The sequence below is a fragment of the Ornithodoros turicata genome, chromosome 2 (assembly GCF_037126465.1).
Source record: "Ornithodoros turicata isolate Travis chromosome 2, ASM3712646v1, whole genome shotgun sequence".
NCBI classification, from domain to species: domain Eukaryota; kingdom Metazoa; phylum Arthropoda; class Arachnida; order Ixodida; family Argasidae; genus Ornithodoros; species Ornithodoros turicata.
In genome coordinates this window covers 92,936,754-92,963,761 of record NC_088202.1, presented here as the reverse complement: position 1 = coordinate 92,963,761, position 27,008 = coordinate 92,936,754, and the positions used below count along the sequence as shown (strand labels likewise).

The following is a 27,008-nucleotide window of genomic DNA, read 5'->3' as shown; positions in this document are numbered from 1 at the left end:
TAGTGGATAATCCAACCTCGCTTCCAGCTGCCTATCAGCGCCCAATTACAAGCGCTCCTCTGGTTAAGACAAGTCTTCGCGCCAATGTATAGCTCCCGTCAATATAACGAACAGTACTACCCCATGACATGGCCACCTCCAATGGATTCTTTCGATTCCAGCTCTCCCAGTAAAGAATAAAATTATAATTCTATATTGAGCAAAATCTCATCGCCATGACACATTGCTTTGCTGAAAAGTCAGGCACCAAGAGTAACCAGTCGGAAAAACACCCATGGGTCAATGACGTCTTCACTTAACGGCGTAGGGATGTAGTTTGTCATGTCAGTAATCTAACAACACTAATTATTAATACGATTGAAATAAATCTGGAGAAGACTGCTCAAGCCGACAGTGTAGTTTTATCTCTAATATCTAAACTTCATTTGTTTCTTAGCGGATACTATATAATTCGACGTCAGATTCCGCAAAACCTTTGATCAAGCAGTGGTGGAGATGATCAACGCCCTGGCGGCTTTTTCAGCCATAAAGGGAAAGAATCGCCGACGTTCGTCGATGTGGACGCATTCTTACCTAAAAAAAAAAAAGAAGAAATCGAAGTATGACCTGATATAAACGGTATGTGGAGTGCTTCCTTTGTTTGAGACAATTCTTTTGGAAGATACAAACACGAACTAATTGCGGCGTTCCTCTCCAGACCGTCCCCGAAGAGGTAGTCTCTCAGCGGGACCGAAACTCTTTTTCGGGCAGGAGAGCCTTGTTTGGTGTAGTGACCGACAGGCTGTGCAGCTGGAACCGTCGGGCATGCTTCTACGAGTTTGTACTGCCCTGCTGCTACTTTAAAAAAAAAAAAACTGTCATACTCAGCTGCTTTTGGCCAGTTGTTAGGCCTGCTGCAAATATAGGTTGTGGGCAAGCGCGGATCTGGGGGGGGGGGGGGGGGGGGGGACGTACATCTTAGACGGGCGTACCTCTTACACGGGCGTACCTCTTACACGGGCGTACCTCTTAGACGGGCGTACCTCTTAGACGGGCGTACCTCTTAGACGGGCGCACCACTTAGACGGGCGTACCTCTCAGACGGCAGTACGTCTTAGACGGCAGCACCTGTTAGACGGGCGTACCTCTTAGACGGCAGTACCTTAAAAGTGCTGTACCTTTTAGGCGCTTTCGTACCGCATAAAATAAAGGGTACATTGTTGCAAAAATGTACCTTATAAAAGGGGGTTTTAAGAGGTACAGCTTTTAGAGTGTAGTCATGATGCGGTTCCGTTACCCTTCGCACACTGCAATGTTCACAGATAACCAACTTACACTGCTCCACTGCAGCCTTTACAATTCCGAATGAGCTACGCATACCGTATCTCGCACCGCACCTCATCCACGACTGCAAAGTTGCATGCCATTTTGTTCTCCCTCAAGCACATTCCATCCGCCGATATCAGCAGCTGGGTGATGTACTGTGACTCCAATGCAGCTCTTCAGTGTATAGCGAGCATGGGTATTCGTGGATCACTTGCGCCAGTGGTTGTGGAAATACTGGAAGAACTAAGCCGTCTAGAGATTAGGGGGCATTCTGTCTACTTCCAGTGAGTTCCTGCACACTGCGGCATCCGCAGCAATGAAGAGGCTGACGGGGCTGCAGCAGCTGCGTACCATTCCCGATCAAGCGAAGCGGATTACACTCCCCAAAGGCGACAGGCGAACTTTTCTCAATGATGTGGTGAGGCCTCTCGCACATGCGCAATGGTCCTGTGACGTTCCATCAAGAGTTCTGATGCGTGAAGTGGACCCTGACCTTTGCTTCACCGTGCCCTCTCGTGTGCCTCGCCATTTTGCATTGCTGGTGCTCGGGATTGCGTTCACCCCCCCCCCCCCCCATTTCAAGCATCTGATCGGCCGTTCCGACTCTAAGCTCTGCTTTCGGTGTGCTGTTTTGGCGGATACTAAGAATGTGCTTCTCAACTGCCATATGTACACCTCCCAAAGAGCAGCTCTGCAGCGTCGCCTGCAATCGATCGCGGCCGCAATATTCACATTGGCAACCATCATCGGCCCTTGGTCTAACCTACCAGATCGACCATCGCTAAGCTCTTGTGTGCTGCCAGATTTTTCTCCGGGTCACCGGTCTCCTCTCTACGCTGTGATGTACCTGCTTACCTGTGTGCTGTGTGTGTGTTTTTTGTGTGTTGTGTTTTTTTGCCTAGCGTTCTTTTGATGTTGTCTCAGTGACTCCACTGACTATCACCCCTATTCAGCGTCGTTCATCATCATTTAATCATCAGAACACATCTCATCCTGTCCATTGTGCCTTGGAGTAGTGGGTCGCACCTCATGTGGCGAATTTCCCCATTCATCATCATTAATTTATCTATTGTTGTTGTCACCTAAGAAACACTGCAAACTTTGATGTGCGTTTGCAAGAACTACGCTTTCAAGTTCGCCGTTTGGCGAAGTAATCAGAAATCCAATAGAAATAATTGAATCAATAATTAATCAGCAATTTCATCATAGGGTTATCTGAGTCGATCGAGGTTTTCTTTCGCTTGTCGTGTTGCGTTTACTTTACACGCGTTTTCAACTTTGACGTGCACCGTTTCTACGATCCCTCCGACCACGAACCAAACCTCGAGACAAGGGAACACGAAGGACGCACATAAAAAGCGATTTAAACACCGCTGGAAAATTTATTACGCGTGAACAACTGATAGAGCAAAAGATTTATTGTCAGTTAGGAAAGAAAATCTCGTTGAACTTCCCTAGTTCATGAACAGTCCACAGACAGCCTATACTGCAAAAAAGATCGCATAGCAAATAATTGCTAGGACACCCTTTCAAAATTCATGATGATAAAGGCCTGAGCTTAGGCGACAGGCAAACGGCACGATGGTAGCCTAAAAGCGCAAATAATCTTACTAAACACATATCCATAAGTACAACACGCAAGAACCACGTTTCTATGTTTAGTAAAACCGCTTACCGGTTGGAGATGTGCCGTGCATTTTATTTCGTCGCCACGCTTTCGTAGTGATAGAGCTTATCTGCCTACTTGCCTGCATTTAGAATGTTTGATCTGCCTCTTCGACAGCATTTTCTTTTTTTTTTTTCCAATGAATGTTCACGTAGACGGGCATTCGGCCGTTTTGGCTATATTTCACTTTTATCTACGTAACTTACTTTGCTCCACAAAATTGAAACCACAAGCAGTGGGATTTCGCGCACGTTATTTGACTGGCAATCGACCACCAACTTGATTTTGTGACTTTTAGAAACATTAACTCTTCTATATATAAAAAAAAATCAATGGTGCCGTGAATTTTCTTCGTTCTTGCTTTCCGTATTTTTCACAACTTTCCGTGCTGCACAGGGTGGCCAGCACTGTCAAGCATCACCAAGTTCCAGGGACTCTACCGGTGAGGTCAGCAGCACACAAAATTCGTTGACCATAAGAAGGCATTTGGCCCGCTCGTTTCGCCTTTTGCAACTTTCCCTGTAGCGTATCAACAATTGTATCGTTGCGGAGTGAGTGCTTCTGACCGTGTCCCCCCCCCCCCCCCCCCTCAAAAAAAAAAAAAAGATTTCTTCTCGAACAGGTCACCCGTGCATTCGCCTGCTTGTCGTATGTGTCAGTTCAAATCGTTCATTTTAGCCGTTTAGCATCTCTGCGATTTCAATAAGAAGATTACTTCTAACTCAACCGTTTCTCCTGGATTGCATCTCAAACACTTGACGAGTCTTGTTCGGAGCGATTTGTGATATCTCCAGGGCGTTTTCCTCCTGCCTGACATTTCCGATTGCTGTGACTGCGCGCGTGACACAGACATTCCTTTCTCGCTTATTCTGTGTATGAAACAGGAATTGATGCTGTAAAATTGCGCCTTCACGAAATATATGACCCGGCGTGTGACGGCTTTATATATACGAATGCTGGCGGGGAAAAAATATCTCCGAGACAAATCGAACGGTGGCTGAGATTTATCGCCCTGCGCGCTGCAAAGTGCGGGAATCTGAGCTTCGGTAGAAAAAAAAAGGGGGGGGAATGTGAGAGAGACTTTATGTCGCGACTGCACCGTAACAAATCTAACGCCCTCGCAGCTTCAAAGTGCTGTCGCCACTTTCAAGTACTAATCAATATTTCGACCAGGAGTGAAGAAGAACAAAAGAATGATTATATTTCCCGTTGAGCCCCTTGTAAAGAACGCGGGTCAGCGCCAAGATCCGTTTCAATTTTCGCATTTCCCACGTTTATGCGACATTTTTCGAAACTGTCCGTACTGGGGAAGTCGCCCGAGTCAAACCGCCCTGTCGTTTCTTATGTGCTTACCTCATAGATTGATTTATTCTATCTTGGTATCTCCCTCGCTCTTTTTGTGTGTGCGTATAAGTCATCGATGTGTGAAAGGCATGGCGTTTTGTGATTCTGCAAACGCAAACTTGTAAGATTTAGTGGGATACTTTGTTCTGTTTGCGTTATGTGACCTTTCCGTTTTATACTGCAACAATAGTTACGCGATATCTCCTGGAATGTCGCTACTCTTATGACGAAATCATAGTATACCTATTGCTAATTTTTCTAATGCTAAGTCACCAACACACTGGGCTTGTTCGGATTAGAAACCACGGTGACAGGAACTACAGTGAAGGAAAAGGCAATGATAACTACTCATAAAACAGAAGGCTTATCCAGGAAACGACATCCAACGAACATTTTTTCAACATTTCGAACAACAAACGAACGCGAACCTTTTACTGAATTAAACTGAAACAAAATGTCTAAGCATAAGCTCATTGCTATGTCCCCGTCCCTGCATGCAGATGCTGTCGCTGGACTGTTCCACCTCTTAGCCATTGCGACACTCTCGTTCTATACATGGTACTTGCAACTTTGGAGGCACATGCCTTACTCCATTAGTTCAGAAGCTGCCAGAGGAACATGTATAGGAGTATACGAATAGCGAAAGGGATATTCCCTCGTCGCAAAACATAACGTCCCGTTGTTTTCAACCTTGTGGGTTATTTCCTGTTCTTTCTGTGATAGCAAAACGTACGCGTACTTGCGATTACAAAACGCACGACGCGTGCATTCATTCCCTTCATAGCTGATGCTCTAATTGTGGGCATTAACCAGCGTGGGTGGTTCAATTGAAGCCATTTAGCTATACCCACGGTGCGCGTACCCGCACGCCCAACCTTCGTCGGAGCTGTTCATTAGAAAGGATGAATTATGCACCCGTATGCCGCAATCGGCGAAACTCACAACCCTCGGGATTTGACGCGGCGCCAATACTGTTTCGTATCGCCTCAACTCTCCAATTACGACGTACGCAAATGCAGAGAGCGCACCTATATAATCAACAAAGTATCGTTAGGATGTGCGAATGCAAAATACGTACAATAAAGACAGTAACGCAATGTTCTCTACACATCAGCCTAGTCGCCTGCTGGAATTCGAATGTTATGCTGGGACGGAGGTTGGAAGTAGGGGAGTCCGTGATGATCCATCGCCAAACACTGCAGCAAGGAAACTCAGGACGACTGGGTTACGACACGGAGACACTACACCTGCAGACTCACAACTGAATTTTTATTCATGACACGCACATTTATACAAGAAGCATCCACCGGTGCATCATCACAGTATTGGTGACTCATGAAAACATTCCTCCACAACAAGTTTTCGTAAGACAACTAGATGGGGGGGGGGGGGGCACAAAAGGAAGATAGGGGGAAGCAGGAAGCGCACATTCCTGTTGTCTTTTCAGCAGCGCACAATATGTAGTTCTTGTGCTCTTCCATCAATGGGGAAACGCACCACCGTGGATGCAGCATTTTCGTCATAGGTATGCACTCGTGGAATGTATAGAGGGGGTTATCATTTCCATTCGCTTAAATTGCGGTGCATGCTACATTGGCCAGCCTGGGCGATGCTTAATGTTCGCCTCATGGAACATGTCTCAACCTTAAGTCACACTCCACACCACCAGGTCACCTTGGGGTGCACTGCAGAGAATGCAAGTCCGAGCTTCAATTTCAAAGTACTTCTAAGCTAACCAAAAGCTCTGATAAAACTGTTCGTGAAGTTTTTGAGGCCTTCCATAGTGACACACATGCCGGGCAATGCATCAGTGCTCCTTCTCTTGCTTTCACGGAATGCGAAAAAGATTATCTGAAAATGGAATTACTTGGGTGACATGGGGCCCTCCCCCTCCCTCTGCTTCCCCCTATCCCCCCCTCTTGTCTTACTGAACCTTGTTTTGGGGGAATGTTTTCATGAGTCACCGAATACTGCGGTGCTGCACCGGCGGGTGCTTCTTGTATAAATGTGTGTTTCATAGATTTACTTGTGAGTCTGCAGATGTGGTGTTTCCGTGTGTTAACCCTCTCGTCCTGTGTTTGCTTGCTGCAGTGTTTTTCGATGGGTTATGCTGGGCATTGACAAACAACAACATTATTATTGTGAGATGATGAATGGGGAGTTTCATCGCCAGGGGCAATACTCTACCTCATTGCTGGTGGTGATGCCGGGAATGAAATAATGAGCCCCTTCACAATAAGGATCGAAGTCCTACGGTGTCCAAAAAGGTCAAAGGAGCTTTGAGGGCAGAGCATTGGTGGGCTGGATTTGGCGAGGGGCCAAACAATTTTGAGAGAGAGGAGGGGGGGGGCGAGAGTCCAGCTGATTAAGAGACCCGTACAGCGCGGTTCAAGAAGGTTGGTAGTGTGGCAATGAAGAAGAATGTGCTTTAGATCTTCTAGAGTACCGCAGTGACAGCAACTAGGAGAGCCAACTTGTCTCAAGCGGTAACGCCACTGACAAAGACATTGACAAAGAGACTGCATTGACGGGCATTGAGAAAGAGAAATATATGGAAGGTATTCCCGGACACGAATGCACTTGTGACGTATACACTTACCATGCGTATGATGTGTGCAAGTGGCGAATGAATTGGCTCAGCTGGAATCGATATCAATTCTGAACAAGTTATTTAAAGCTGCGATGAGGGACTTTTGCCTGGAGAATATGTGATCCACTTGCGCACCATGCAAATTACGATTTAGGCGAACATTACACATGACGGGAAAAAATGCGATGATACAAACAAAATTCCACATGCCCTCGCACCACATTACATAAACTTCCTCTTGTAAATCTGAACCTGCCGTGTCGTTTATTATTACTGTCATTTCCAGGAATATTACTAGAGGATATTAGATGATTATTTGATTACTCAATGGAAATGCACAATGATGCGTGAAAGGCACTGCCTCTCCAAAATTTCGGAATAATATTTGTCCGACGATCGAGAGTTCTCTTTCGTTAAATTCCACCGTCGAAGAACCCATAAATAGCGTTCTGCCGTATACGAGGCATGGAACATTTATCGGAACCCAGAGAGCTCCCGTAAAGCGAAAATACGCGCACGCCGAACTTGATCTCTGGGTTATTTGATCCCCTCTTCGTAAAGGCAAGGGTCAAATTAACTCGGCGATCGATTTTTGTCGCTTGCTTTGGTCGTCTCCATCCAAATAGAGGGCACTAAGTGAGACAGGGGTGAGTCGGTTCATCGTGGACATACAAAGTGCTCTGATCAAACGATCTCCGTTGAACCGTTTCCTCGGCCGGAAAGACAGCTGCACAATAGGTTTCGGTATCGTGTGTTTCTCACATTGCGCAGCCGTTGAAGCTGCAGACGTCTGGAAATGATACAAGCGACTTTCGCAGCTACAGTTTTCAGCTAGCAACTCTGATATTATAAGTGTACTTGTTGGTTGACCATTGATAAAATTACGGAATTACAACAATTATTGATAACACCACACGCGGTGATCCGGATACGATACTGCTTTGTGTGATGTGTGACCGTCGATGGGAGAACATGCGAAGGTCCACTGACGACGTGTCTCGCCCGCAACAAAGGCTTCGTGCTCGCGCTTGTATCACCCAGCAGAGAAGCTTATGGCACTCCAGCCTCAGGTGCATCAACAAACTGTGATATTGTCTACATGGCACACGAGCTGACTCATGCATAAACGAACAGCTACTTACATCTTCACTGCTCATTCACGCGGAAAACTTCGTCCACAGGATCTGGTGGAGGCCAAGTACGAAAGAGTAATTACTATATTGAATGGGGAGGGGGGGGGGGGGACGTTGGGTAAGCGAGTGGCCTGAGCGGTATTGAGCGTAATTCTTTTTGGCACGATGCGATCAATGCAGTACTGAGCGCTGCATCTGCGCTCTGCAATATTCATGTGGAATGCAACCCCTTTTATAATGAAAGAAGACTGATGCATATCCCCTTTTTGTTCAGTTTTACCGGATAAGCATCACAGAGGAGGCTGTGGGAAGTGAAATGAGCGAATAGGGGCGATGACAAATCATTCCAACAGGAGGCGCTTTCGAAAAAGAGGCGGCGGTCGGCTGACATCCACATACGACTTTGAAACTCTCGTGTAGCAGGGTGAGGATTAAGCGTACGTTCTTAGATAACGCCAATGTATTGTGGAACGCAGTGGAGGGATAGGATTTGACGACAAAATGTCTTAATGTTTCTTAGAGCATGAATAACTTTGAGGCGCCATTGCACAATTTTTCACAACGCATTGTGTACGAGGGAGACCACAGGCTAGTTCTCCAGTGAGTTCCGGGCAACTGTGGGTCGTTGGGAATAAGCAGACTGGATAGCGCCGCTGCGGAAGCAGCTCTCTCTTCTAGTAGACGGACGAGTATTGCACTGCTGAAAGCTGGCCGTCGTTTCATTCTTCGACGCTTAATGGCACCGCTGGCTTCCCGCCAGGACATTCCTTCCACATCTGTGCTTGCAAGAGTTGACCCAACGCACGCTCTCCGGGTGCCACGAAATCTCCGGATGCTCGATCTCGTCAGGATGCTCCATTAATTCATCGGATGCGACTCAATGTCGCTTTTACTGCTCAGTGGCGTTATCCCTTACCAGACGCGGATTATCCAAGATGCCGTCACTCTGTTGACGCGGAAAATCTGGAATACATCCTTCTCCATTGCCTGCACTTCCAAACTTACGGGACCACACTTACAGCGTCTCTAAATCAGCCACACTCTCTCCCTTTCACTCTGACAAAATTATACTCGGTCCATGGTCAAATACAACCCCCAACGCTCTGCCATAAAAGCACTACTAACCCTGCTGTAGAATCTACGACTTCAGACCTTGGTGGTGGTCGTAGTGGTGGGGATGGAACTATTTGCCGTAGTCTGTCACGCCCAGGTGGGAAATGTCACAATTATCGCAGGCGGGGATCGTGCGTCCTGGGGCGACTTCACAGGGAACTATATGCCGACATTTGTCTTAAAGTGCGGGCTGTGCTCTCTCGGTGTTTTCCCTGGGTTTTCCTCAGAGTTCGGGCTCATGGTTCTATTATGACCACACTGTCGGGGTCTCTTAATCAGCTGGACTCTCGCCCCTCTCTCTATCAAAATTGCTTGGTCCTTCTCCAAATCCAGCCCACCAACGCTCTGCCGTCAAACATTTTTGACCTTTTAGGACACCATCGGACTTCGATCCTTATTGTGAAGGGGCTCATTATTTCATTCACCACGTCACCACCAGCATTGGGGTAGCGATGAAGCTTCCCATCCATCATTTCAAAATAAAGGTGTTGTTATATCATAACAAAATCACCGCGATGGATGGGAAGCTGTACCGTCTGTGGCGATGGCACACCCCAATCACCATCGTCAAAATGACGTTGTCGTTGTTCGGCACCTAACCGTGTATTTTTTATTATGTAAATTATTCTGTAATTGGGGCCAGTGCTGGAAAACTTTGTAGGTCAACCATGCTTGTACATTCTCCCTCCATGTAGTGCGTGCTGTGTTCACCCGGTCCACCCATAACAAACTAACACTTTCATAAATCTTTATTATAGTGCTTGTAAAAAATATTGCCCGAAGATCTTCACTTTTGCCTCTGAGTAATCCGCCTCGTTGCTACATATGTGCGCATGGAGAGATAGGCTTTCCCATGAAAACAGTAGAACGATTGTGAAGAGACTGATAATTGTACGTCCTGATTAGAGTCAAACATGACGTTGAGCGTGTCTCCATTAACCTGACAGCCAGAAACACCATTTCCTTTCCTCTTTTTCCTTAGCAGAAATGACCGAAATTAAATTATAATCTCACTAAAGACTTTCTCCAACCCATGGAAACCCGAGTGGGTTATGTTGGAATATTATGCAAGCGTTGTCAGAAAGCAACACTGTTCAATTGTCGAGTTCCAACGCATTTCGTTAGGTAAAGCTTGTGAGCAAACGAAGCCGGTACTGTAGCTGATTACGTGCGTGTTAGCGCATGCATTGACGGTTGGCGCATTATTTTCTCCTTTGGATACCTTGAAGAACTCTGATGTACCTGAGCTAAATTAATATGCCAGAGGTAAACACAAACACACACACACACACACACACAAAAGCAAATTTTCAGATGATGAAAAAGCGGTGCGACGAACACATACGGGCCAGAACACAGCAAACAGGTTGACTACTAACCCGCAATTGAAAAGTTTGTTACGACACTATTTATCGTACGTGCGTGATACTGCACGTACAACTGCTATTTCTTACTATTGCTACTATTGCTATTGCTTGTGCAATACCGGGTTAGCGATGCTTTGAATACATCATACCCTTCGAAAGATGACACACAATTTCGACTGGACGATACGGTGTCCAGATGTCGATAACCATGTGGACATTAAAACACCTATTCAGATGAAAAAGGAAGTCCTTTCGCAAAATATATGGGAGCCGTTCGTTTTAGAGAACCTCGTTTTAGCGAACCTCGATTTAGAGATCCCGTTTTAGAGAGCCTCGTTTTAGAGAATATCGTTTTAGAGAAGATGGCGACAGGTTACGTTTCAGCGAAAGCCGTTTTAGAGAGTACCGTTTTAGCGAAATACAACGCGATTTCTGTTTCGGTTTCGCTCTTACCAATCATCAACGTATGTATATGACTGCATCCTAATTAATTTAGGATGCTAATTTAGGGTCTTTTTTTATACTGTGAGCTATATACAGTAAATAATGTCCTTGCTATTTTATCGTCATCATTGATTTTCTTTCATTTGTAACACAACGCTCTGTGATGTGTTTAAAAAAATAGATGACAAGCCTTGTATTTTCACGGAGAGGATGACATTTCAAAATTATTTGACGGGAACTAGAATCGGAGAACTCTATTATGGAATGCATAAGGTGTGGACAGTAGACCCGCTTATGAACGCTGGACAGCCACGAACAGGTACAGGTACGAACCATGTTGAGGCATGGCACCGGGGATTCAACAGCCTCGTGGGAGTGGCCCATCCTGGATTATACGGGTTCATTGAGGCTGTAAAAACAGAAGAGCGAGAAACAGAAATCCTAGTGGAGTCCCTGCTGCGGGGATCCCTACTACCGACTCGGCGGTTAGCCACGAAGAGAAGGGAAGAAGCGCTACGGCGACTGTTTGACAGACGTCAAGAAATGAGCTCTGCTGACTACTTACGAGCTGTCGCTCATCACTTAAAATAGGTGTCTCGTGTATTGTTAGTCATTACAATGTATCATGTGTAATAAAACATTGTAAGAAATGTGTGCTTGCTGGAGTGATGGTTGCAAGAAAACCCTTGTCTTTGCTCGAACTACACGAACCAGTAACCACAACTTCTTCGTCGACATCACATAACTGGACGAGACAAAAACCGAAATCTGTTTTCTCTAAAACGGCATTCCCTAAACCGTGCCACGCAGTCTCTAAAACGGTATTCGCTAAAACGAGACTCTTTTTCACTAAAACGTAACTCGCTAAAATGTAACCTGTTATAAAGCTGTTGACACTTCGAGAGACTTTCGCTTCGGAATCTACAACTCAGATCCATGTTTCATATCGTCCAGCATACAAATTTTATGGGTAGTGCTGTCTATTCCTCCAATTTCAGTCACGTTAGTTCACAGGTGGCGCACAAGCGTGACAGACGTTCCCCCGCGTGAACTTTTCCACAAGCGTTGAAAAAGTGCACAGAGAAAAAAATGTAACCGTGTGGAGGTTATGTACACATACAAAAATTATCCTGCTGAAATGAGTGTGATATACCACACAAGTGCTTTCCCATATACTGTGATTACTCCATTAAGGCAATGGATCCTTGCGTGAAACATGATATTCATTATTTCCGGGGAAGAGTTTTGCTGAAGTGCCTTTACGAGAGCTTTACATGTTACAAGTTGCAACACGCAAGTTGCAACAAAGAATGGGTATAGCGACAAATGCATATAGTGCACATGAAACAAGTGTTATCGAATATTTCAACGCGGCTTCGCAAGTACTGTTCCGAACAGATAGTCTCTTTGGTAAATGCAACATTCTAGGCTCGAACCTGTCTCGTGTCGATTGTGCTTGATATAAGTTGCTTCGACAAGTTGCCCTTGCCGCCCCATTTACAACGGCAGCGCCAGTAATAACCACTGCGCTCAGCAGCAGAACAAATTCCACTCTAAATATTACCTAGGGCCTTTCCCTGTACTTCCTAGCGATTATGGTTGCCTTCAACCGAGAATACTGGTACGGTGCTTATAACTGCAGCAGGAGGCACGTTAGGAGCCCTCCAACGATATAGCACTAAGAGTAAAAGAAAGAGGTTTCGCTCCAGCATGTGTGCCGATTCAGCTCTATCAGTATTGGGTTTCCTAAATGTTAACTTTTCTCCGCATACCCATATATAAAAAAGAAGAAGAAAAAGAAACAGCGGCAGCCTCTGGTATTCCTAAGCGCAGTGTTCGTAGATGGACAGGAGTGACCTTTCGAGGGACTGTTCGGCGTTAATTCATTCTGTCCGTAGCAAGCATTAATATTGCAACGCCGAAGCCCACGCACGCACTGCGCAGTCCTCGTAGGGTCTACGTTAATGAAATAGCTAAACGTTGGCAGTTACCAAAAATAAATAGCGATTAGCGTTGCTCTTTTCAATCACAACATCAAAAGCAAAGCAACTGTGGTACACGATGTCTGATTTTTGGTGCAATGTAAAGTCGATACCACCTGGGGCATGAAGTCACGTGACAAATCTGACTACCTCTATAGCGACGACCGCCTTACAGTCCGCGTCGCGTTTGCAGCTTCACGTGATGTTCTCGATAATGGTAACACAGCATCGCTCGAGCTGATGGTGAGAGAAGGACCCAGCTATGAACTATTCTCCACAGGTTACCACAGAAATGCGCCTCGCCAGCCGAACAGCTGATGTCAGCATTGTCACGGGTTCCTGCTCTTCCGCGCGAAAAAGGAACAAAGCTTTCGAAAGGGAGCTCCTACGTTTTAGAACAGGGGAACATACGAGGGGAGCAGCGTCTTCTACTCGCTGTACGTCGCACTCACTCTACTTAAAGGGGCAATAAACAGGTATACAATGTGCACTTTTTTTAATGCATTGTGATATGTTGCCGGCGGAGAACATTTTCCAAAAATTGTTGTCGCAAAAGAAGTAAATAATGGCTCCAAACCGACCGAATATTCACTGCACTCTTTCACGCTCATGCTCCGCTCTACTATGCCCTGGCGACAATAGCCATAATAGAATAACTGCTGCAGTAGCCACACGTCACCTTCACGTTGCGCACCATCAACCAATCCACCATCAACCAATCAAACGCGGGATGATTATACATTGATTTTGTTGTAATATCGGGAAGTGAGGTCAATCCTAAACATCTCTCCATTTGTCAATCCCAAGGTAGCCAGATCAAACGGTGCCAAAAACCCGCAATGTTCCATTTCATGTGCGCACTATGTTTTCAGTGCTGTATTACTCCGAGAGGTCACCGCGACGTTCCCGCAACCAGTTCCTTCGCGATCGCAAGCTGCAGCATGTCTCTGTGGGGTCCGTCATTGGCTAGGAGAGCGAAATCTCCCTTATCTCCAGCGCCTGGAATGCGGCGTTGCTATACGTTGGAACATGGTGACGCTATCCCGTTCCAAGGATGAATAATGGCATTGTTTCATGGTAAAGGCGCTCGCTAGGAGTAAATGAATTTCATGTTTGTATACGGTGGACCACGTTCTTTCATGGATCATAATAATTGGAGAATGTACGTCGAGCTGTTTAATGCCCCTTTAAGGGAAGTCGGCTTTCCAAAGCTTACATAAATGTCAAAAGCTGTACGGGGCATTCAGGCGCAACTTACCTGGGAGAGGTGCAGCTTGCCGGGAAAGTGATGGCGGTACGCAGAAGATTAACTTCCTGTCAATGTTGCAGAGTAGTAGACTCCGTGCAGCTCCACATAGCCACAAGGAGTGGTACAAATACTGCCCGAATGCAGTGATCGGTCTGTCTGCGTCGCTCTCAATGCAAAAGATGGACGTTAGTTTAAGCTACAATGACTATAGGTCGAGTGGCTTCTGCGCCAATAAAACTCAAATCGTCGTCATCAGTAAATACCCATGTTTTCCTTCTAGTAATACTTTCAAGATGCGGTATTCATTTCCATTTGTGCTGGCATCGCCTGCTCCAAATTGGTGCACATCAACTACGGTTGCACCGACTATGCTTTTGCCTCTGTCTTACTTTGCACACAGTTGTAGTTTCATAGTAAGACCGCAGCGCTTCGGTATTACCGCTAATCGAGTGCTGAGAAGAGCAGAACATGGATCGAGTGTCTCGAACCTAGATAAATATCGCGTACTGTCGTGGGTAAGGCAATAAAAATGCGCCAAATCTTATACATCAGCGCAAATATACCGCAAGCTTTTACACGCGAACACAGTTTTCTGTTCTGGAACAGCTGCCTGCAGCGGCGCGTCCGTCGACTTTTCCCCCATTTTGTCTCTCTCTCTCTCTTCCTCTCTCTCTATCTGTCTATCTATCTCCCTCTTTGCTCTGAGCGTCTATATCAATTTTAGACACATGGTGATATAATGAATGTTTCCTTTTCTTATCTCACTGCTCTCTTCTTGCAACATCCACGTCTGAAAACGGAGCCTAGCTTGAAACACATCATACGTTTGACCCCGTCGCAGTTAGCGTGAGTGTAGCCGTGTAGTGCAGCAACTCTGACTTGTGTCAATACTCCCCATTCATGCCGTACACGAAAATTTAATGGAAACAAAAATAACCGAAACACAGACGCTGGAACCAATATTCGCCGATGCACTCCGCTGACAGAAACGTTTACGTAACATAATATGTCTAGGCTCACATAGTTAAATGAATACGTAATGCGTCGAATTGTAAAACCATTAAGTAAAAGCATTTCCTGTTGATTCTAACGGCAGGTTGAAAACCGAAGTCGCGACAGCAACGGTGGCTCGGTGAGAAACGTAACGTCATTACAATATTCGCGGAGCCGAAACGGCTTTCCCTCTTTCCTTTTTAATTCGATAGCGAGAAAGAACGTCGATCGGCACACGTGTTCACCACGCATTTGAAGACATCCCAATTGCCTCGTCTTGGCAATGCCTGCTCACACACTGCTTTCAGTTTGCTCCCGTAAGTACATCGTGCTCTACGTCGTTACGACATTCGCTAAACGTGCGCAGGAAGTATCATAAGATAAAGGAATGTGAAAGATGAAGGACGTCGTTTTCGAAAGCTAGTTATGCACCGTGGCTTCATTTTACGACTACGCACGAAAGAACCGTGCAGCGGTACTTCCTCGCGATTAAGGCACTGACATGGCCTCGAGAAGCAGTAGGTTTTGAAAGTATCTTAGCCAGCACCGCACCGCGTATCACTGCAAAGATTTGTGTACGTACGAATGCATGTAGCTCACCCACATTCGTAAAACCTAGCGCGAGGTTGCACCACCAACAACGAATAAGTAATAATGATGTAGTGGGAGGTTGCAACGATAATAATGTGGCCGACACGCTCCAAACCACACATATGTTTTGTGGGGGCTAGGAGAGTACGTGTGGAACTATCACATCGCAGGACATCACAATGTGATGATGCCTATGCCTTTCTTTCCAACTTGTTCTCATCGTCAACATTGTTCGTCATCGTCCCAACTCCGCAATTCAGTTGCTTCCGATACACTCTGCATCGAAGTGATCTGCGAGCTACATTTCAACGACTTGAACACCACCCAAGTGACCTGAACAAGCTGTTAGGAGCATGGCAGGCAGAGCTGAGCAACCGGAACCTTGCTGAAATTTTTTATGACCATCGCGGCTCCTTAGACATATTCCCTTCCCTCTTTCACAGCAGGACATTCGTACACAAACATGGATCAGGGACACATTCATTACTTTAAACATTCCTATGACAGAAAGAAAGCTACGACAGAGGGCAACACGAGACGACTACCTCCAACAACTGACTGGTCACTTGTTAGAGTTAATAATTTCCTGTAGTCCTGTGTCGTAGTTTTCCTCCTTCCATAAGAATGTTTCCAACTAGCCCATCATTCCATTCTCATTCCTACTTCTAAGCAGTCCGGAGTAGCCCCCTCGGTTGTTGGGGCAAACACCTCCTTTTTTTCCCCTGCACCTCACCTCACTCAGTTGGGTATCGATTTGGCACACAGTTATGTTGATAACGTTGTTGAATTTCATCTCCTCGTTCCTTTTAACTGCTTTCGTGCCGCTAAGAAAGAAGGATAAACTTACTGTGAAGAGGAAGACACCCGACGGCGAGGAAGACCATCCACCAAAACGCTGCGTAGAATAACATAATCCAGAAAGCTGGCCCGCAGTAGACAGCCACCTACATAAGCCGCTTATTGACGCGCACAGAGTATCCTACGACAAGCGTACGCAACGACAGGCTTCGGCTTCAGCACCGCTACACTCTTCTTCAAGGATGTTGACGACAGTTCCAATCGGACATGTCACATTTTACTCTTGGTCTAAAACACGCGAAATATTTACGAGGGTTCCCTTCATTAATATGGTGCTAGCGGAGAATCAACATGTGACGTTAAGGAAGCTGGCGTTGAGTTAACACCAACACTTGCCATATAACCACGCCTGCGCCACGCTGACATCCCATCGTGGCGGCAGAGCCTAGTGCGCCGTGGCCGTGCACTTGAAAGACTCAAGCTCGAGACGAAGTTTGGGATAGATCCACCATGCGCTTGCAGCGCTCGGGTCGGCTAGCGCGGCCGGCAAAGGCGTGACGCCAGAGCCTGTGGCGCCACCGCTCGGCCGAAACCGGCAAGACTAATGTTCGCCGTGTGGCGCATATTTAACGACCCAGGATGCTTCCGTTTCCCGAACGCAACCATCCGAGCGTTGCTCATTTGTTCTGCTGCGTTTCGATATACACGCCTTTAAAATTTAGTTCCCAAAAAAGAAGAATGTGCGATGGAAATGTAGCTCACGCGTACTTTACTTTAGGAAAAATAATCAGGCGGAAAGCCTCCAACAGCGCTGGGGAAATGTCAGGAGGTCTGATTCTCTTCCCTTCTTTTCATGTGCTTTTGTTCGCGAACGTCGGAACCATGGATGTGATTGTGAAGCTTGCAACCGGAGAGGACTCGTGAAACGAGAAAGGATGACAAGCGCGTAGGATGAGTCACAGCGAATCTGACTTGAAGGGAAGTTGCCAATGGGCGTGGGAAGGTTGGTTGGAAGTGTTTTTTGCATCTCCTAAGTTGTGATGAAAGAGAGCAGGGGCGTCATTCGTCGATACATGCGGGGAAGGAAGACCTCGAAGGAAACGTTACATAGAAGACGGGGAACTGTAGAAATGATGCGTGTCATGCAAGGATTTGAACTGCTTGTACAGCAACAAGTTGTTCTCCACTTTCCAGACAATCCTGTCCTGTACGTACGTCGCATCGCCGAAAACCCAGCACGCACCGCAGGTGTTTCTCTCTCTTGGCGCGAGATGAAGCGTAGGAACGAGAAAAAGTCGCGGGATGCAGATTGGTCATCTCAGACAGTCACGTTGGATGTGCCGTTGGCGTCACGTGCCTCGGAGGAACAGTCGTAGCGGCGGTTGCCGCTTGTATGTAAGACCATGTGAAGAGTTGCTTAATGTCCTTCTTTCTTTTTTTCTTCTTTGTTTGTTTGTTGAGATATTGGTTGTTTCGACTAATGGTCTCAGTGAACATGTGAAATTATAATTGTGAAAATATGAGGCTTCATGCTGGATCACATGTCTGCGCAATGTGCTTAGCAAGAACGATGTTCAACATTTAAATGATGAATGATGATGTCATGGGGTGCTTCCTTGCTTAAAGGAGCATGGGGGCACCTCAAAGATGTATTTTTACCGTGTGATGTGAACATACTATACCTTCAGGAACTGTTGCGCAAATTATTTCCGTTGGGAAGCGCATGTTTCCTGAGCACATTAATTTACAAGAATGAACGCAGCGGCTGCGAATTTTCCCAGCCCTTTCTGGCGTGTTGTGACGTCAGTTCGTCGGACCACTTTCATTGGCTGTTGAGAATCGTCTTCTACAGCGCAGGAGCAAGGCGACCGGTCGACACCCCTGTGTGAGACGCGGAACGCGGGGTGCCAAACACAACCGCATAAAGAAAAGAAGGAAAAGAAGTGACAGACCTTCAGCCAAAGGAAAGAGGCTTTTCTGACTCGCGAGATTGAAAGCTCTCTTGCGCACTAGGATTACTCGCAGCCAAAGAATAGAACCTAAATCGAAAGCAGTTATTAACCGTTATTTTTCGCCGAACCAGAACCAGAACCGAACCGAAACTACTATCGCCATCTTGGAGCTCAACCGGAACTGAACCGTTAAGAAAGTTTCGGTAACCGGTTAAATGCTGTTACTTTTGCTCGGAGATTTCAATTTTCCCAATATCGTTTGGGACGATGAAACCCCTAGCGCTGCTTCGCACTCCTCTGAATGCGAAGAATTCGTTGATTTGTGCCATGATTTTAACTTGACCCAACTCGTACAACTACCTACCAGAGTAACCGCTACTACATCTTCAACGTTGGATTTGGTACTTACAACCAGAGAGTCGAACCGAACCCGAACCCGAACCAAAAACCGTTATTAACTGTTACTTTTGGCCGAACCGGAACTGAACCGAACCGAAAGAGTCTATGCCATCTTGGCGCTGAACCGAAACTAAACCGGTAAAAAAAATACCGGTTTTCGGTTCAAATAACGGTTCACACGAATTAAGTTCCAAACTTTGGATGTTGTGCATGAACACAAAGACTATTTTTCGTATTTTTTCTTCATTTATTAGCTTCGTAGACATTCTCTTGCTTGCCGAAAAAGTCGTGCCCTGCAACAATGACTTGGATCTTCTCGAGTCACGAAATAGCAACAGATAGTAACTTAAAACTGCCAGGGCCACTAACGTCGAAGACATGACTATATATAAGAATTAGGGATCAACAGGACATAGGGACAGTTTTGGGTAGTAGTCAATAAGTGGCGTATATTACAATAGTATGCTAATCAAAGTCAGCTATGCACAGGGTGTCCACCCTAGCCGCAGAAATGATCGCTGGTACATAGCACGGTCAATGGGAGACTGACACTCTCCTATGACGTTTGTGTCAGAAACAGTTGCTGCATTTCAAGATCAGTCCGTTTGTAACAGAAACCTGTCAGGTTTTCTTCGACAGCGCTATGTCTTCGAGATCATCTCTACCGTATCTCCTCGCAGGCATCCTGTATATAAATGCGAATACGTGGACTATCCGACGTATGTCGTCGACTGTGTGACCTTCGGTCTTTCAAATATTCTTTCCTTCGTTGTTCTTCTTCTGTTCTCTTGTACGTAATGCATTGCGAAAGCAAACTACCTGAGCTCAGCTCTAGCACGTATTCTTGTGCACAACACTGCAGCATAATTCCCAACGTGTGCGTGTGTGAACTTACATAAGCCCCTTATACGCTAGCCACACTGCAAAGTTAATGAAACGGAGTACCGGTAAGTTCACCTCCTCACCAACCATTATCTTGCGTGGCGTCGTTCTCTCCTGGCTTGTTGAAAACAGGGGCGTGTTGAAAAAACGTTGTCATTCGGGACGATGGTTCGTCAGGAGGTGAAGTTACTGTCATTCCGTTTAATTCATTAAGTTTGCTGCGTGCCTAGGGTACTAGAAAGTAAAGCACTGGTCACACTCATGCTGGTCACAGTGAAAAGAACATGCCAAGCTGGCGATCTTTGTGGATTTAAAATTTAAAAAAAAGCAAAAACGACCATACTGACACAGTATCTAAAAATCCCCAGTGGACTGACTGACTGACTGGTAACGAATAATTTCAATTACTTAAATGATTTAGGTCGCAGGCTTGTGTGACTGTTATTCCTGATGAGATTCTGCGAACAACCCGGTGTGTGAGTTAACCCACGAGACCTGAGCTACGTGCGGGGAAAGTCAACCCAAACCAGTAATTCATGGCTATGCTCCTCTTGTAACCGCTACTAATCTTGTCTTTCATGTCGCACAAACTCTTTCAAAATCCTGAACGACCACTGACACCTTCCAGCCCACATCAAGCATTGCAACATACACACGGAAGCTTGTTTTAACCTACCTGTTGTGCTTCATTCGTACCCGTCGTCCCTGAACCGGTTCTGGAACCGAACCGTTTGGAAAGAACCGGTTTGGACCATTATAATTGCCTTCTGGAGCTGAACCAGAACCGAACCCTTATCGCCAAACCTAAACCCGAACCGGACCACTAAACATTTCGGTTCGACTCCCTGCTTACAACCAAGCCTCACCTTATATCCTCAATGACGTACTTGCCCCCACTTAGCGATCATAAGGTAATTCATTTCATGCTTAGCGCATCCTACATTAAGCGAGCAACTGTATGTAAGATAATCAGAGACTATAAGAGTGCAGATTTCGTTGCTATCAACAACCTGTTTGAACTGTGGCCGTCTGACTTCAGTAGTACTTGTTCTTCTAGCTCTGTTAATGAAAACTGGAACTGGTTCAAGAGTTTTTTCGAACATGCTGTTGCAGCTTTCTTTGTGTGCATCGTAAGACGACTACGAAGCAACTGAGAGCGCGTGTAAGAAGCGCGTGTGTGTGAGCCTTTTGGGGGACTTTTCTATATATATATTTTTTTTCCACCTTGCGCTCGTGTTAGGAGCGGACACGTTTTTGCTGTACCTCTGTATACTCGGACATGGTTGAAGCTGGTCGCTGAAATTAAACGTATTTGAAGTGGCAAGTACAGTTCCTTCATTCTCGGAGTGGATATTCCACAACATATTTCTGGTGCCGAAACCCGGGAACTGGCCTGGCTGTACAAGATATTGAACGTTTCGAAGACTGATCATGGACCGGCTTAAGCCTAAAAGAGCAGCACGGCGTGCACAAATTACTCGACTCGTGAACGAGGTCACGGATCTTCGGCAGGACGTCGGTGTCAGTAAGACCGTTTTGAATGGACTTCTAGCTCGCATAGAAGAAAGTTACAAGGAACTACAAGCGGTGAACGCAGAAATCGAGCCCTTCATAAAGGATGAGGATTTACCCGCGGAGTACGAAGCAGTATTCCGATATGAAGAGCAAACTGCTAATGCGACTGCGGAACTACGGACACGGCTGGCTGATTTTCAGCTTTTGGAACGGCACATGGCTTCTCCTCAGTCGGAGCCAGTGTCGCCTCGTATGCCACAGATCAACCAACAAGTCCAAGCGGGGATCAAGCTACCTACGTTGCAGTTGATGACCTTCGCCGGTGAGCTCACAGAATGGCGACCATTTTGGGAGCAGTTCAAGACGGCAGTACATGAAAACCAGCGGCTGAATAAGACAGAGAAGTTCCAGTACCTAAACACGTCGTTGAAAGGACGAGCAGCTGATTCCCTTCGTGGACTGCAATCAACAGAGTCTTCCTACGACGACGCGATTGAGATACTATCGCAGCGTTTCGGAGACACCTCTCTTATACAACGGGAGTATCTCGCGAGGCTACGGGATTTACCAGCTGTGAAATCACAGAGAGACGTACATGGACTACGGTCTTTGTATGACCATTTACAAGCCAACATGCGAGGTCTCAAGGCGCTGGGAGTGTCAACAAGTAGTTACTCGTCGATGATGGTCGATATCCTTTTCTCAGCTATCCCTACAGAGATGGTGGTTGAGTACCACCGAATGCATCGACACAAGAGGACCCCCAGCGACGACGGGACCGCAGAGCACAGGGATAGGTCTACCAGGCCAGTTGCTCAAGATGACTGCGGCGTAGAGACTACAGATGAGTTGTCGAAGGTCCTCGACTTCATCAGAGCGGAATTAGATAGCCTAGAACGGTCTGGACTGCAATACAGTCAGAAGGCTTCAGGGGCCCAACATACTAACGGGGCAAGAAACAAACTTATTCCTACCGGAGCGGTTCTCCAAGCATGCGTTGAAGGAACTCCAAAGTGCGTGTTCTGTGCATCAACTGGCCACAGCACACTGGACTGCAATGCAGGACTATCGATCGCCGAAAAGATTAAAAAACTGTCAAAGGATATGCGCTGCTTTCGGTGTACGAAAAGAGGTCACCGGTCCAAGGACTGTCGTGTTAACGTTGTCTGTAAACATTGTGGAAACAGACACGCTTCCGTCGTCTGCGATCCCTCAAAGAGACCAGGTCCGACAAGTAGCAACGACACCGTGACCAACATAATGACCACCACCCAGCACAGGGACCAACGGGGACGTGCCGAGGTTCTTTTGCAGACCTTCAGACTATGGGCGTCATCTGACACCGCGTGTACCCAACTTCGTGGCATCATCGATGGAGGTAGTCAGCTGACCTTCATCCGTGACGACATTGCGCAGAAGCTGAAACTGAAAGTTGTAGGTGAGAGCAAGTTGCGGTTGAACACTTTTGCCAGTTCGTCTACCGCTAACAAGACCCACTTAGGGAAGGTGGTTGAACTTCACCTGCGGAGTCAGTATCGTCCTGTGGACTATGTCATACGCGCAACCACTATTCCGTTCATTTGCAAGGATCTTGCGGAAATTCCAGCTAATCAGGAGTTCGTCGAAAGGCTTCGTCGACAAGGACACCAGATAGCCGACGACTCCTTGTTCCCCAATGTTCAGTGTGAAGCTGGCATTGGACTGCTAATAGGCAGTGACGAAATGTGGCAGCTCTTGACAGGAGAAGTGAAGAGGCATGCAGACGATGACAAGTTGGTAGCAATTGGAACAGTGTTTGGGTGGACGTTTCAAGGGCCCTCACAGGTCACACATGGCTATGCTGAAACTTGAGCAGCCACGACGATATGCGTCTTAAGAACAGGAGTTTGTGTGGATCCAGATGATGTGCTGGAGAAGTTCTGGAAGTTAGAAAGTATTGGAATCGCAGACGTAACGACAAACAACAACGAGCATGACACAGCGGTGCTTGAAGAATTTCAAAGAAACATTCGTTATGTGGACGGCCGGTACGAGGTGGCCCTACCCTGGAAGCCTCGTACAGAAGAATTGGAAGACAACTTCGAGGAAGCCAACCGGCGACTGCGAGGACTTACGAGACGGTTACTCCAAAATGACTGCTTGACGAAGTATGACGAGGTTATAAGGAGCTACCTTGAAAATGGGCACGCCGAGAAGGCCAACGAAGACACAGCCCTGACTGGTTTGCATTACTACATGCCTCACAGGGCAGTAGTACGTAGCGAATCCACGACAACGAAGATACGTGTGGTGTTTGACGCCTCATCACACGCATCTGGAGCTACGTCGCTGAATGACCACTTGGAGAAGGGGCCGAAGTTGGGAGCCGATTTGGTGCCTGTCCTGTTGCGTTTCAGACTACACAGAATAGCAATCACAGCGGATATCCGAAATGCATTTCTGCAAATCGGCATTCGAGAGAAAGACAGAGATGCTCTCCGTTTCTTGTGGTTTAACCATGCTCCAACATTGGACGATCCACAGCCTGAAGTGGAGTGTTGGAGAATGACGAGGGTGCCTTTCGGGACATCGGCGAGTCCTTTCCTGCTGACTGCAACTCTACAGCATCACCTGAGATCAGTAGAGGGGTCGAACAAAGATCTGGCCCAGGCACTAATAAATTCTTTCTATGTCGACGATCTGCTTGTGGGCGTAGCCAACGTTTTGGAAGGGAAACATCTGGTCCAAAAGGCGGAAGACATCTTTCAGAGGGCAGGAATGAAACTAAGCAAATGGGCGTCTAACTCTGCTGAGCTACAGACTATGTTCCTGCAGTCCGACACCGGCGGAGCTAGCGAAGGAAAATCATTCGTCGACACTGCACACACTAAGGTACTTGGGGTGATGTGGGACCGATCTAGTGACAGACTGAGCTTCTCAGCACATCACCTGCTGGATGTCATTGCCGACATGAAAGACAGCAAGAGGTCCATACTGCAGGCTTCCGCCAGACTGTTCGATCCTCTGGGGTACCTGTCACCGTATACCATTCGAGTGAAGATGCTTTTCCAAGAACTCTGGAAGGCGAAGATAGATTGGGACTCCAAACTTCCAGAGGAGATATCGAAGACATGGAACCTCTGGCTTAAGGAGCTGCCCGACCTACATATGATCTCAGTGGAAAGATGTGTGCTTCCAACCGAAGGGTCTTTGTACACTTATGAAATGCACATCTTCACGGATGCTAGTCCGCAGGCATATGGAGCATGCGCCCTCCTACGGAGCACGAGTGAGATTGGAGAAACAAAGGTATCCCTGCTGTTTTCAAAGTCACGAGTGGCACCACTCCAGAAGATCACTTTGCCCAGGCTGGAACTAATGGGGGCCCTGATAGGAGTGCGAATAGCCAAGTTCCTGAGTCAAGCGCTGTCTTTGTCGAACCTTGAGACGACATTCTGGACCGACTCCACCATTACGCTAAGCTGGATCCGAGGTGACTCAACGAGGTGGAAACCCTTCGTGAGGAACAGAGTGGCAGAGATCCAGGCGAATAGCCGTCAGCAGCAGTGGAGGCATTGCCCAGGCTGCGATAACCCAGCGGACGCCTTAACAAGGGGACTCACCGTCAGGTCATTAAGTCAGAACACACAGTGGTTTGAAGGACCCGGGTGGCTTGCCCATCCACGCACAGTTTGGCCAAAGCCTTGCGGTGAAGAAGATGCGGACTTAGAGAGCGTCGAGGAAGAAAAGCTGAGAGCCGCACTAGTGATTGCAGGTGATTTAAAGGGGCCTTCTCCTCTATTCGAGCTTTCTAAGTACAGCAGTTACAACCGCGTTGTGCGGGTTACCGCATGGATACGAAGATTTGTGTGGAATTGCCGCACTAATGTAAAAAACATAGGAGCGCTTACGGCATCTGAAGTGGCGGAGTCCGAGATGTTATGGGTGAGACATGTGCAACGTGAAGTCTACCCCGAAGAGACGTTCGCACTCAGTCGCAACGAGCAAATTGCCAAATCATCCAAGCTTCTGAGGCTGAATCCGTTTCTCGATGAAAATAGAGTGATGCGGCTTACGGGCAGACTACAGTGCTCGGACAACACTGAAGATATCAAGCATCCCATTCTGCTACCAAAGAAGCACACGCTATCCAAGCTGATTGTTCGGAATGCACATGAACTAACGCTACATGGAGGGGTACAACTGACATTGTCGACCTTGCGAGAGAAGTGGTGGATAGTCCAGGCCAGGCAGATTGTGAAGTCGATCATACACGACTGCACGGTGTGCGTAAGGTTTCGTGCTACTCGAATCACAGCGCCAACTGCGCCTTTGCCAGACGTTCGGACAAACCCGACTCACCCCTTTGAGACCACAGGTGTCGACTTTGCGGGACCGTTGTACATCAAAGCTAGTAAAGGTTACGAATCCTCCTCTAAGTCATATATCCTCCTCTTCACATGTGCCACGACGAGATCGATTCATCTTGAGTTAGTGACCGATACAACGGCGAAAGCGTTCCTCATGGCGTTCCGACGATTTATATCAAGAAGGGGAACTCCTTCTATCATATACAGCGACAATGCCCTTGCTTTCAAGAAGGCGTCGAGGGACATTCAAGACTTGTGGAGGATAATGCGTAGCACCGAATCACAAGACTTTATGTCTGCAAGACGTATTAACTGGAGGTTCATCGTAGAACGGGCTGCATGGTGGGGCGGAATGTGGGAACGACTGATACGGACGGTCAAGAGCTGCTTGCGGCGAATTCTGGGAAGACAGTGCCTCACATTCGAAGAGATGGAAACTCTTCTTCATGAAGTAGAGGCAGTTGTTAACTCCAGACCTCTCACCTTTCTTCATTCCACTCCCGACGAACCTGCCGCGCTGACTCCAGCTCATCTACTAATAGGCAGGACCTTAACGGCACTACCCGAGAAACCTTCGCATGAAGTTCAATCCTCGACAGCCCAGTCAAGCATCCGAAGATGGCGACACAAACAGAAAATTGCAGACATGTTTTGGAGAAGATGGAAGCAGGAGTATCTCCTCGAGCTCAGGTCAGCTCATCAAACAAACGCAACGGAGTGCTTCCCAAAGCTTTCGGAAGGGGACGTCGTTCTTCTTCACGACCATAAGACACCTCGACATATCTGGAAGCTGGCTAGAGTCAACGAAGTTCATCCCGGTCGAGATGGCAATGTACGCTCTTGTACAGTGAGGCTACCCAATGAAACTATAACTCGACGGCCTGTGCAGCTATTGTACCCGTTAGAAATGACTAGACATTGACTAACTCTATTTTGCGCGGGGGAGGATGTTGCAGCTTTCTTTGTGTGCATCGTAAGACGACTACGAAGCAACTGAGAGCGCGTGTAAGAAGCGCGTGTGTGTGAGCCTTTTGGGGGACTTTTCTATATATATTTTTTTTTTTCCACCTTGCGCTCGTGTTAGGAGCGGACACGTTTTTGCTGTACCTCTGTATACTCGGACATGGTTGAAGCTGGTCGCTGAAATTAAACGTATTTGAAGTGGCAAGTACAGTTCCTTCATTCTCGGAGTGGATATTCCACAACACATGCAATGGAGAAGTATGTACCAAAGCGCAGGATCACCACCAGGAATTACTCGCCGTGGTTTAATAGACGTATCTATAGACTACGCAACAGGAAAAAGCGCCTTTATCGCACAGGTAAGCTAAAGGGA

The 27,008-nt window shown here is 46.9% G+C and overlaps 3 protein-coding genes across 3 annotated transcripts in view; 2 read left to right on the top strand and 1 right to left on the bottom strand.

Moving 5' to 3' along the window:
* The window catches only part of LOC135383849 (uncharacterized), a 146,163-nt gene extending 129,131 nt beyond the window's left edge, over window positions 1-17,032 (bottom strand). The window contains exon 1 of the mRNA XM_064613150.1: window positions 16,625-17,032. Coding sequence (XP_064469220.1) covers window positions 16,625-16,688 — 64 coding nt within the window. The 5' untranslated portion in view covers window positions 16,689-17,032. The remainder of the gene's footprint in view (window positions 1-16,624) is intronic.
* Window positions 17,033-21,239: 4,207 nt separating this feature from the next.
* Window positions 21,240-22,054, top strand: LOC135384872 (uncharacterized). Its single transcript, XM_064614054.1, has 2 exons — window positions 21,240-21,934; window positions 22,030-22,054. Exons 1-2 carry the CDS (start codon window positions 21,240-21,242, stop codon window positions 22,052-22,054), a joined length of 720 nt encoding a protein of 239 aa, XP_064470124.1.
* A 10-nt stretch (window positions 22,055-22,064) lies between these two features.
* Window positions 22,065-26,594, top strand: LOC135384870 (uncharacterized). Its single transcript, XM_064614053.1, has 2 exons — window positions 22,065-23,095; window positions 23,201-26,594. Exons 1-2 carry the CDS (start codon window positions 22,065-22,067, stop codon window positions 26,592-26,594), a joined length of 4,425 nt encoding a protein of 1,474 aa, XP_064470123.1.
* The last annotated feature ends 414 nt before the right edge of the window (window positions 26,595-27,008 follow it).